Genomic DNA, 13,171 nt, shown 5'->3' with positions numbered 1-13,171 from the left:
TCTTAATGAGACAATTATCTCACTCATTGTATTGATTTGAGTAAATAAGTTTTAAGTAAAGCTTGAATGAGTTAGCTGGTTTCTCCTTTACATCACCCTCTCACTGGCCTTTATATGCGTTATGTGCTCTGTGTGTAAGTAAGATTTTATCCACTAAACTCAAAATGATTAACCATCTAATAGTTATCAATTATGGATGGAAATTTAACATGCGATAGGATTAACAGCATAATCTCCATTAGTAGAAGGAAACTGAAGTGCTTGGAGTAATATTTAAAATTCTACTCATGCATTTTATGACTTGAAAATGTGTTTTAAGAGAAAGAAAGACTAGTTTGCACATCTTTCTGAGTCTTTTGCCCATTACAGAGGTGGTTATCGTGATGCAGTGAAATGCATGTGGCCTGGTTGAGACGATGTCCCTGGGGCCTGGCTGATTGTTGAAACAGCCTCACTTCAGGATCTTTTGGATTCTAGTGAAGGAGCCTCGTCCTTTTGTGTTTTTCACAGTAGACTTCTTTATCATCTGCATAGTGTACATACAGAGTTACATTCTTGATGAATAGTGTGAGTTAGGTTCTTACAGGTTTAGACTGTTGTGAGGAAAGTCCACTCTGAAAGAAAATCAGGGACAGCTTTTAAAAATGTTCAAGTTAGATTGGAGTTAGAAATAAAGATACATTTCTTCCTGTTTTCTTAACCTATGAACAGATATATCATTAAATGATACATCATTAAATGATACAATTAAATGATATATTAAATGATATATCTAAAATGTATCATTAAAAAAATACTTTTCTTTAAATGTAAAGTACTTGCTCCAGAGCAGCTTTCCATCTAGGAGCATATGGCCCTTGAAGCCCTTGACATCTGGTAAGTGGTTTGACCTATGAAAAGATTGATAGGTTAAAAACCTTGCTGAGTTTCCTGTGTCCTGAAATACACCTGACAGCTCTTTGCTATAGGTGGTGAACAACAGTTGTATGGGAATTGCTCATTGCACTTAAAAATATGTCCACATCCATTTTACTTTTTGATGTGGAGCTTTCCCGTGTGTGAAGGGAAGTTGTCAGAACAAGTAGTCCAGCTGCATGTGATGTTACCAGGCTCATGTAACTTACGACGTGAACCACAATAGCCATTTTTATTTATATACCCTGTTATTGGAATCTTTTTCAGTGTTTTTAAAACATTATTTATCTGAAGTAAACTTTTAAGGCTGATTGTATAGGATCACCCAAACTATGTATGAAGGAAAGTATTTGGAAAATTCTTGTGCAACTTCTTGTACTTAATGTTTTACTAAGTTATAAGAATGAAGGAAAAGGAAAATCAGCCACTTTAAATCAAACTGAGGAAATCCTTGAAAGGAGCCTTATTACATGGACAGGAAAACTCTAATTTACTGAAATTTTTCAAATTCTGTCTGAGGAATGTTTTCAGAGATACTGTGCATGCCAGTTGCCTTATACTTTGTGGTCTTTTATCTTGTTTCTTTTGTGACCAAAGACTACTGCTGTAATTAAAGGAGTACTTTTGTTGCTGTAGTTTTGGTAGTGAGGATAGAAAAGATGGTTAAGTCTATTTTAGAACATGCTGAAGATAAAATTCATTGATAAACTTAATACATTACAATAAAAAACAGGAGCCCAATTTAAAATAACTTATCACAATATGAAGCTATAAATTGTTGTGAAACAATACAGGCTCATCCTAGATTAATGAAATTTGTGATGCTCAATAAAATAAGCAGGTGTTCTTAAGTGCCCATTAACGATCTCTGTTTAAATTTTTCTGATGACATTGTTATAGTCCCACAATATTTTATTCCAAATGCTGCCATGGTTCATTGAGAATGTTATTCAAATCAAAGTTCCATTTCTAGGATTATTTTAGTACAGATAAGTAAAAATAAACTCCTACTTTTAATAATTTTATGTGTTTGCCAAGCAAAATGTCATGTACATTAGAGTTTCAAAAGCACAATTTAAATAAAGCAAACATTTTGACATGCATTGGATTTGCTTCTACTAATTATATATACATATATATAGTAGTTTAAATATATATATGTAACTTTATATATATATATAAACTTTATATATATATGATCTATCTATCTATCTATCTATCTATCTATCTATCTATATATATATATATATATATATATATAGCTTTATTGAAGTATTATATATACATAAAAAATTACACAGTGTAAGTATACAGATCAATGAATTTTCACAAACTGGATTCACCCATCGAACCTGCACCCACATCAAAAAACAGAACAGGAACTACACTCTAGAAGTCCCCTTTAAAGTTCCTTTCCAGGTACCACCAAGGGTAACCACTATCCTGACTTCTGAAGGCATAGATTGGTTTTTAGTTTTGCCTATTTTTGTTCTTTATACAAATAGAATCATGCAGTATATACTCTTTGATCTCCCTTTCTTCATTCAACATTGTATTTGTGATATTCGTCCATGTTAGTTCATGTAGTTGCAGATCCATTTATTTTCATTTCTATGTTGTATTCCATCATACAAATGTATCCCAACTCATTTATTCCATTTTTGATGAGCATTTGGGGAGTTCCTTCTGGTGCTATTAATGCTACTATGGACTTTCCTGTACATGTCTTTTACTGAACGTACAGATGTATTTCTGTTAGATTTATACCTAAGAGTGGAATTGATGGATCAGAAGTGTACATATACATATGTTCAGTTTTAGTAGATGCTGCCAAACATTTTTTTAAAAGTGGTTAGACCAATTTATACTCCACTGTCAGTATATGCAAGCACCAGCTGTAGTTGCTACAGGTCCTTGCCAACACTTGGTATTGTCCATTTTTCTTTGTAACCATTCTGATGGCTGCATAGTGGTATCACAGAAAGATTTTAGTTTGTACTTCTCAGTTGATTAATGAAGTTGAGCACTTGGATATCTTGTCTTTTCAAGTGTTCTCTTTTATTATATTTAAAACATCTTTTCAGACTTCTGCTTTGAATTTGGCAGAGAGAAAATATTTCAACTCTTCTCTCTTGAATGTATCTGGAGCTAACAAGAAAATTAAACAATATAGATATTAGATATGCAACAAAAGTCAGAAAGCAAAGAAGACAATGAGAGAAGATGGAAGTAGGATAAATTCTTCATTTTTGTAGCTGGAGTACAGATACACTTTAAATAATAGATAACAGAAATATCATAATGTGTAAACCTTTAAGATAGACACTTCTCAGAGAGGGTCACACAGGAAAGCTCAGTTATATGATGTTTGTAAGGCGGGGCAAAGCTCTGCCAGCTAATTCAAGGGGAAAGAAAGCATTGCAAAAACAGCATTATTTGAGCCTGAAGAAAAGCACTTTATCATGACAAAGAGTGCAATTTATAATTAAAATCAAACATGACATCAGCTTTCATAAAGGAAAAAAAAAGAACAACAAATCTGTAGAAAATAGTAGGAGCAGAGCCATACGCACATTTGTCATAGGCAACTTGAACTCCTCTTTCATTTCAAATAAGTGAGGACATAGCTTATTTACATGACAAAATGAAAATTTTCTTGGATCAAAACAAACCAGGAAAAAGATTGCCAACTCATGCAACAAATGACTACTTTCTTTATTATGAGAAGAGCTACTAAAAAAATAAGAAAAAGATTGCGACCTGACAGAAAAGTGAACAAATAATGTGAATACAATTCATAGGAGAGTTTCAAATGGCTTCTAAACATGGAAGTGTGCTCAATGTCATTTGAAATATGGTAAATTCAAATATTAAGAATAGAGAAATGTGTATATACATGTGTACGGATACATACATAGTTATCAAGCTGGGTATTTTACTGTATGTAAATTGTACCTCAAAGTTCTTAAAAAACAATGAGATGTCCTTTACACCTAACAGATGGGTGAAAATCAAAATACTTGATTGCACGGTATATTGGCAAGGATGGAAGCAAGAGGTGCTCATGTGTGTTGTCAGTGGAGTTGATATTGCTGCAGTTCTGATGTAGTGTTACTCTTGGTTTAACATGTAAACTTAGTCTGGGTATTATTTAATCCTGAACATTTTTCTTCTAAACAGACACCTTATAATGAGTAATTTAATTGGAAGTGGTTTAGTTTTACCAAAGATTTATTTTAAAAAGGACTTAGGTAGGCCTTTCTGTGCATGTGCTATAACATAATTTTTCAAAAGTCCTGGTGGTCATGATAGCTTGCATGTGTATATCAGTCACTTATTACCTACTCAGTTGATGATGTGGTAGGAATGTGTCAGCTTTGATTATAGATGAAAAAATTCCAATAGTGGATGATGTAAAATTAACCATGTTATAAAGCAGGGGTGGTCAAATCTTTTTCAACGTTTTTCACCAAGGGCCATATGTGGTAAAATACACAAACAGCTGGGCCACTCAGTCGAGGTGAAGTACGTATTGTCTCACCTGGTTTATTTAAGTAAACCAAATATATTTTTGGAATTTGCTGCGGGCCAATAAACAATGGATCATGGGCCGCAGTTTGCCCACGGGCTGCAGTTTGGACACCCCTGTTATAAAGGGTTTACTAATTGTTTTGAAAATTATCAACCATATATAGCGATGCAGTCATTATAATGTCTGTGACTTGCATTTCTTCATTTAAAATATTGATTGAATACCATCTGTGTGCCAGATGACATGCTAGGTGCAGTGATGCATTGAAGTAATGTGTTAGCCAAGCTCCTTTTCCTTCACTAAGGATGAATTTGACCTTGGGTTAACTCGCTGGCTTCTTTCTCTGTAAATGGATAAAAGTGGGAGGCCAGCTATATAACCAGGCAGCGTCTCTAATGATAAAATTGTCCCCAATTGGTGAATTGCATCTAGATTAGGATGAACTATATAAAAACTATAAATCCCTGTTGAGAAGCCATAGCTTTGGGTTTCCTTGAGTGCAGTGACTCTTATAACAGATGTGTCCCTTTTAGGGCCCATAGAGGATGTGCCTATGACATTGTTACAAGAGATGTGGGCTCGCGTGGGCTTCTAAGCCACGGTGGGCCCCTTTGTGGGGTCACCTCACGAGGGCCAGGCAATAGCTCCTGGACAGCTGTGATGATGACTGTAGAGACCACATGATGACCTTGCCTTCCCCTGCTGGCAGCCCTGCTTTCTGCTGAGTGGACAGATGCCAAGTGTGGCCCATGGTAGTCTTGTTAGTCTGAATGTCTAACTGAGCCTAATAAGACCGCCTCATTGGTATTATATTTGTTTGAATAGAAATTGAAAAGTGGATAGTAGTAATGAAAAAAATGCTCAGCCTCTGGGGAGTACAACTTGGCTATTTAAAAAGAATCATATATATAGATGATTCACAGATTCCCTTCTAGGAATTCATTCTGTTGCTACAGCCATGTATATTGTAGGTAACTAATACAGGAATAGTCATTGTAGCACTGCTGGTAAAGCCAGCGATGAGGAAAAACTGCATTTCCGTTAATAGGGAAGCACTGACATAAATTATAGAATATCTATACAATTCCACTCTGTGGTGGAATTAGAATTGTTAAAAAGCATCAAGTAGTTTTAATTACACTGAATATCCCCCAAAATATATTGTTGAATGAAAAAGGCAGCATTCAAAATAGTGTTCATGTTATGTTTAAAAAGACAACAAAAACATGCTTGCATATGACCAGAATAATTGCAGGTTTACACAGCACACTGGGTAAGAGTGGTTGCCTGTGGGATGGGGAGGGAGCAAGACTCCCCTTTCTTTTTTTCTTTCTGATGAAGCCTGAGGGGACACTGTGTCTCTGCCTCTCAGATTATGAGTTATGAGTGTCATCAAACCCCCTGTATGTCCCTCCTGGCTCCATTTGCTTCTTCTCTCTCTCTCTGACTTGTCCCACCCAGTTCTAACCTGATTTTGGTGTTTAGTTATTCTTATGTCAATCTTTATACCTTTGCAACATGGATAAGGAAATGGATAAATAGATGGTGGTGTAGCTATACCATATATGGAATATCCAGCAATGAAAATAAATGATTTTCCTTTGCATGCAGTATCAGCATGGATGGATTTCAGAAGCCTGTGGTAGAGTAAGACTTACTTACGCTTCTTAGATTTTGAATTTTGAACTTTGTGCTTATTCACACAGACGAATCCTTTAGGATCTAGAGATTTAGATCATACTTGACTTTGGTAAAATGTCAGTTATGTTACATTTGTCTTTTTGTCGTTTTTCACTTTGCTGATTTGTATTGCAAATACAAGTTTACCAGGTTGCCATGGTTTCGAAAAGTATGAGATAAGTAGCCCATGGAATAAAGACTTAGTGGTATGAGTGACACTTTTTGGAGGGTGTGGGACAATACTTTTTAGCGCCATTTAATAGTTTATTTGGCAGTTTTTGGTAATTTACTATATCATGGAGAAATCCTTCTTCTAGATTATTGCTGTTTACTAATTGCTGCTTTCTTATGGTTTAAATCTTAGATTGCCCTCCTAGACTCCCCCACAGCCTTAAGTATGGAGGAAAAACTTCAGCAGAATGAAGCAAGAGTAAGTGGTACCTTATTTCTTGTTATTGTAAAATCACAACTTTCTCTGTTATTTTAAGTGCATGCTTTTGAGTTGTGGCTGTTTGAGACTCATTTTCTTCCTTTGTTACACTTAACTTTCCCCGTCCCTACCCCGTGATTATTTTTAAAGAAGCATAATAGTTGACTTCTTATGTATCTCATTATGTTATCTGACCTAATAAATGGGGTTTGTCTGGCATGTGATGATTAAGGGTAACTGAAATTCACATGTGGTCCTTACTGATGAAACAGGCCGCTGGGGGCTTCAGAGTAGTCCCAGGTTGAGGGGAGGCCGTGTTCAACATTCATGAAACAGCGTTGATCCCCATATCTGAAGCGTAGGTAAACTGTGACCACTGTTTAGTGTTTCGTCAATCTTTTGCTTCAGTTCCAGGGGGAGGTGCAGCGGTTGGGAAATCTCAAAGTGCCCTAGGTAGATGCTCAGGTGGTTTCTCTTAAGCAAGGTGGGATTTGAGGCAGGGAGAGAGAATGGCAGTAAGTGAGCAGGAGAGAGAGTAGCTCTAGAGATACTGTGGCTGAAGCCAGTGTTTGTGGCTGGTGCTTTTTGCAAACCAGTTTCATGACTGACCTGGTTCTATACTATTTTTGTTTAAAAATAAAACCCTCTGTGAGAAGAGAAACTGTCATTAAGAACATTTTTGGAGTGAATTTTGTTCACTGCAGTGAATTGTTAAAATAGACTGAGAAAGAAAATTGGCTTCTATTGGTGAAGCTCTTTAAAGAATGCACAGTACTGAAGATACAAATTGGGTTGTAGTTAGGAACTTGGTGACATTTCCCTGGTTAATTATGCTGGTTAATTTGCTGATGATAGCATTAATAAAGTCATTAGTTTCTTAATCCCTGTTTTTCTCATGAAATTTTGTATTTAGTACTTCAAATTCTAATTTTGAGTGCTTTGAAATGTCTGGATATAGTCTTAAATTGTTTCCTAATAATAGTTTTCAGGAATACCTAGCAAGCTAATAGAAACCAATAAACATTTGAATTTGAATGCATTATACATGCTGTGACAGAAATGACTGCCTGTCTTGTTCATAATATTTTCTAAATTTTCGTCTATTTTTTGGATGACCTTTTAAAATTGTTTGCCATCTGCTTGTGTATAAATCTTATTACCTGGTCACATTGTTAGAGGTGGTATTAATATCACGTTTGCATTTTTTCTTAATTTTATAAATGAAGATTATTTGCTTCAAATTCAATAGTAAAATAAACTCAAGGCATACTTAAAATTTGTTTAAAGCTAGGATTATTTGAAGTGGGAAAGGATTGATTGGCTTATGTTTCTTCAGGGAAAAAATATCTGTTGGTGAAATGCAGAAGCATTTATTACTGAGTGCTTTGTGTTTCTTGGATAAATTGCCAGTGAGAATCTGTTAACTGATTATTATAAATTAGTAAATTCAATACACCAATCTTTATCTTTCGGTAGGGAGAGAAGGTATAAGAATATTCCTTTTCTGAAATCTTTTCTAAAATGAAAGCACTGAGAGCGCTATGACTTTTATTGCTGTTATTAGAGTTTATGGCGTTGGCATCACTTAAGTGATGAAGGACTGGAATGTACGACGGGTTCCAGATAAATCAGGACAACCGTATCAAACCATTAAAAACAAGCAAAACACAAAGTTAGAGAGGCTTAGTTCTGTGTCTTTTGTTTTTTTACCAAGAAAATGATAGATTTTGACATTATTAGTAAAATAAAAAAAAGATTTTAATTTCTGTGTTCTACAGCCCTATTAAAGGTAAACTGAGGAGTAAAGTGAATGACCAATTCAACATAGGTGGGTGAGATAGATTTTGGTTTTCTTCTTGCATAAACCATCAGCCCAGTTCCTCCATTTCTTGCAACAAACGCTTTCTTTCATGAAGGTTGAAAACACGAATGCTCTTTCCAGTTACTCTATTTAATACTAAGTCTGTGGAAAGTATCTTCCTCGTAGCAGTGAGAGTACAGGCACATGTATTCCGTGCACTCATTTGAGCTGGTTAAATAAGATAACTTATCAGAGGGAAGACTGGTAGGTGTAAGTGGGATGGTATCTGCTGTTGGGAGTGGGGAGGTGGCAGGAGTACTAAAGTAAAGAAGGGAACATACTTTGAAAGCATGAGTTCCCCCTCTTCTGTCTCTCAGAAGTCACTCTTTTTTAGCTGTAGGTATATTCCTTTTCATAGAACACATTTTTCATTCTTTTTGTTTCTACCTCTTAATCAGTTATCACTTTTTGCTTCTTAATGAATTACTCACTAGGCTCATACAAAAAGTTTTATGGGAACTTGCAGAATATTTTCATTTACTTTGAGAAGCAGTTTACAACTGTGCTGTGTTCAACAGTTGGGGACGTTTTTTCCCCTAAGTTATAGCAGACTGGAGAAAAGCTGATTCTTTATCAAAAGATTTTGCGTTCACTAAAAGTCAATTTAAGAGCCCTCTTTTTTTTTTTTAAAGATAGAATGAGGTTTATAAACTATTAATTAGCTACAAAAGCAGATTATCTCCTAAAAGAAAACTGCAGCATCCCAGGTGATTTAATCACCACATCTAATGAGAGAGAAGAATGAATCACTATTTCTGAAATGTAAGATCAGGAAAAAATTAACTAATTTAATAAGACGTTGTCATCCTTGAACTCGTAATTTTGGTTAATATCCAAGGAAGCAGCTTTTATTTAAATGCACTATGGAAAAGACTGTTGTAAAACTCTAGGCAACTTGACAGTTTTTTTTATGTTCTTTCCTTTGCCATAACGTAGGTTGTAGGATGAGATCAGTTTGTTTGATTTATATTTGGTGATGGTTCTTTCAGGGATAGGAATTGCTATATAATTAAAAGATGTGTGTGTGTGTGTGTGTGTGTGTGTGTGTGTGTGTGTGTGTGTATGTATTTTACAGGCTTTCATAAAGCTATAAGGGTTTGGAAACTTTCTAGAAGAAAAATCACAATTTTTTTATGCAGAAATTACATATGTATATTTTTCCTTTTAGGTTCAAGAATTGACCAAGGAGTGGACAAATAAGTGGAATGAAACCCAAAATATTTTGAAAGTAAGGACTATGAAAAGGTGTCTTAATTTTGCAGTGTTGGCTTTTAAATAGGTAAAACTTTTTCTCCTTCAAATAAGGCTATTGTGTGCTTTGCTTAAGGTAAGATCAGTAGAATTGATTAGTGACTTGCAGGGTTGGGGTTCTGGTTTGATTTTGAAGAAATGGGAAAGGGAGCTAGTAGACATTAAAGCTGTGTGTTGTAACGTAGAGGTGATGTTGATACCTTAGGTGTTTGCTTTCACTTATTGGAGTTTTTCCATTTTTGACTCGGCATATATTAAACTTCATTTAATATCAAGGGCATGCACTTTGCCTTTCTGCTTTTGTTAAATCCTGTATAAAAACAATACATTAAATGAAAAAAAAATGCTTCCATGGTAATATTGTGGAATATGTGTGCACAACATGGCTAGATTTCAGAAATTTCTAAACCAGTAATTTCTTATCAGAAACTTTTTCTGTATGTCTCAAGGACTAGACAGTGATGGTCTGCCATTTTTGCAGCACTCATTGTGAAAGGACATCAGTAATGACTTCTGTTTTTCATACTCTCTGCTTCAGAATACATGTTTCTTTATGTTCCCATTTTTTGCTGAGTTGGTAGAAAACCTGTGTTTATTGAGGGTTAGCAATGCCAGGTTTGAGGTTCAGAATGGAATTTTTGGCTTTGATAGAATCTGTCAGACTTTATGTGTGAGAGACTGCGATCCAGAGGCTTTGAATCCTATGTTTGTTTTTGAGGTCTGTTGAGGTAAAACTTTTCTAAAGGATTAAAATGCCCCTCTAATTTTGACAAGGCTGGGTAGATGAGGTTTAGCTTCATGTCTTGGCAGAACCCTAACTTGGATCCACTTCACATGAAAATGGGACACCCGTTTTCATGGTTACTGTTTCATGGGGCTAAACTGAAGGCCTGGATTAGCCATTTAGTTCAGCATCTAACAGCTCTCCTAGAGAGTGGGGTCATCATCATATTATGTAAAGTTCTCCTTGCACCATTTAGGCAGCTCAGTCTGCTCTGGGGGTTAAAAAGACTGTTTCTCACGAAGTCAGAGTTTGTGCTGCAGTTCTCAACGGTGGTGGGTTCTGATGGTCCTAGACACATTTATTCCAGTTACAGAAATTACTACAATAAATGAGGGCTTCTGCATTCAGACTTTCTTTTCTCTCCTCCTGACTACGATGATAATATATTATTTCGAGGTACTTCCTCAGCGTTTCTTTTGTTGAGAGGTTTTTGTGTAGGAAACTGAACAAAGACTTGACTCGCGTTTCAGAATAGTCAGGTGTGGAATAAGCACCACCAAAGATGAGAATATTTTTCATTGTTTAAGTTGCACCAACTCTAAGATGTAGTGCCGCATCCCCAGGCTTACGCAGCTAAGTTGTTTGACCTTTCATGGTGCGATGTACACTTTCCTCAGTACATTTGTCAAAGAGAGGGAGGGCTTACATCTGCTTTATTTAAGGAAAAGCGAAATCAAATAGTTAGCTATTTGAAAAGATTAGTGTACGTAATGCCTGTTAGCAGAGGGAGCAATGCAGCAGTGAATTGAAAGGCTTCAGCCTCATCTCTTCTGCTGCTGTGCCTCTCCTTGTCACTGTAGTGGGGGTTTTGTAACATCCCTGCAAAGATATCCACACGGAGAGCCACCTTGCTGAACCCCTGAACTTTGTCTTTTGCTTTTTCTCATAAGGTGATTTGGGGCGCTGAAGCTAAAATCCTTTTCCAGTTCCAGGTCTATTTTTCATAAATCTTACCACTTTTATAACGTTTCAGATGAAAAGAATAGAAATGTGATATGTGCTAGGTGTTAAAGGTTATGAGAAAGGCTAATCGTATTTCAAATTATTCTCTTCCTTTGACCTTTCAAGCCCACTTTAGATTTCTCTGCTGGTGTTTGTGCTTTAAATCTGTAGGCATTTTCTGCTCATGTTTGATAAGGGCTGTCTTCACGTCTTACTGGAAGACAGTGCCTGAGGACTGAGGTGAAGAAAGGCTACTCAAATGTTTTTGAAAACATTCTTTGGAAATTGATGGGGGGAGAGGTTGTTACTCGATGAGTTTGCATCTGTGTGGTTTGTGTAATCCTTTCCCATATTTCTGCTATCTGACTGTTCCGTCAGTCAGCTATTGTTCCAATAATGCTTCATAGCACCCACTCCAACCCAGTGGCTCAAAACAACATTTATTCTGTCATACTTGTGTAGATTGGCTGGGGGTTTGCTGGTCAAGTAGGTTTGGCTGGGCTTGGATTCAGGCTGTGGGTGGGTTCACGTGTCTCTCATCCTCTGACCAGTTGGTTGTCCGGGGCATGCTCCTCTCATAGTCTTGGCCAAGGTACAAGCAGGCAGGCCTCATCATATGAGCACGTTTCAAGCTTTTGCTTATATCATGTTTGCTAGCATCCCATTGAGCAAAGCAAGTCACTTGGCTGAACTGAAAGTCAAGGGGGGAAGAAGTATATTTTACCTGTAATAAGGCCATGGCAAGGGTGTAAATAGGTAATCCTACTTTGAGATCAGTGGTTTTACCCTACACATGCCTGTGTTAAAATATGAATCTTTAAATTCTGGGAATTTGCCCTTCTACCGAATTTGCCCATTTTGTACGGCTAGGCCCCATAAAGTAGTGCGTTTCCAGGATTATCTTCTTCATTAGGACCTGGCTGTTTACTCATCATCCCTTCCAAGCCCCAAATTCTAAACATCCAAGGAGAGACCTTTGGGGAGAAGACTGAGAGAATTGAAACATCCAGGGGATTGAAGGGACATACAAGGACCAGTTTGGTTTTTATTGGCACAGTGAGAACCTGCCCTGTTGCTTTTTCTTGCCCAACTTTATTGACAGGTAGTTTCAGAGAAGACTCATAGGTGTTGTTTGCGGAGACGATTAAAGAAAGAGTATAACCCATCTTCTCGGTTATCAGAGTGATGTTCTTTCTATTACTCTGTCTGTGCTGCTTCAGTTATGAGACCTGAGAGTAGTTGGTCAGAGTATATCATGAGCAGTTGCTTCAGGAATATATTGGAGTCCCTCTCATGCAGGGGTAGAAGACTCAAGTCGGTGTGTAAGGCCAAGATCTCATAGTGTCAAAATCACTCTTGAAAAATCCTTTAATTCACCAGATCCTGAGCTCTTGGATTCTCAAAAGCCAAGGAGTAACTTTGTTCCCTTCTTTTAAATCTAGTCTATGGCTTTCCTTGCTCTGGATGAGTGAAACCCAAGGTCATGTTGAATGGGGGTAGGGAGAGAACGAAAGGCTTCTGGGTAAACGGATGCTCTGACAAAAGGCACTACTGTTCTCAGCCAAGTTGGTGGCATCATGGTGATAAGGATGGAGCCTAGGGCTTTTATGATCTTTGGAACTCAGATCTTAGGCTTGAGTTCTCTTTCTGACTCACTGGGTAGTGCCATTTATCTACAACTGTTATATACCCTAGCTCCCAGCTTGGAAATCAGGATTGATGGCAACCCCGTCCATAACATCCAAGTTAACAGGGTAAGAGATAATAAAGTGCTCA

The 13,171-nt window shown here is 36.8% G+C and overlaps 1 protein-coding gene across 8 annotated transcripts in view; it reads left to right on the top strand.

Annotated features, from left to right (window-relative positions):
• KIF16B (kinesin family member 16B) overlaps window positions 1-13,171 on the top strand; it is a 294,883-nt gene that overhangs the window by 60,500 nt on the left and 221,212 nt on the right. For all 8 annotated transcript variants that reach the window (XR_002136070.3, XR_016018232.1, XM_019714654.3 and 5 more), the window contains 2 exons: window positions 6,492-6,557; window positions 9,587-9,646. Coding sequence is in view for 6 of the 8 variants with exons in the window: in XM_019714654.3 (XP_019570213.3) it covers window positions 6,492-6,557; window positions 9,587-9,646 (126 nt within the window). In the remaining 2 variants the exon portion in view is untranslated. The remainder of the gene's footprint in view (window positions 1-6,491; window positions 6,558-9,586; window positions 9,647-13,171) is intronic.

Source organism: Rhinolophus sinicus, chromosome 13 (assembly GCF_057876585.1).
Source record: "Rhinolophus sinicus isolate RSI-liver-muscle chromosome 13, RSI-T2T, whole genome shotgun sequence".
In the NCBI taxonomy this organism is placed as follows: Eukaryota; Metazoa; Chordata; class Mammalia; order Chiroptera; family Rhinolophidae; genus Rhinolophus; species Rhinolophus sinicus.
Note: the sequence above shows the minus strand (reverse complement) of the source record. Positions and strands in the feature narration are given on the sequence as shown.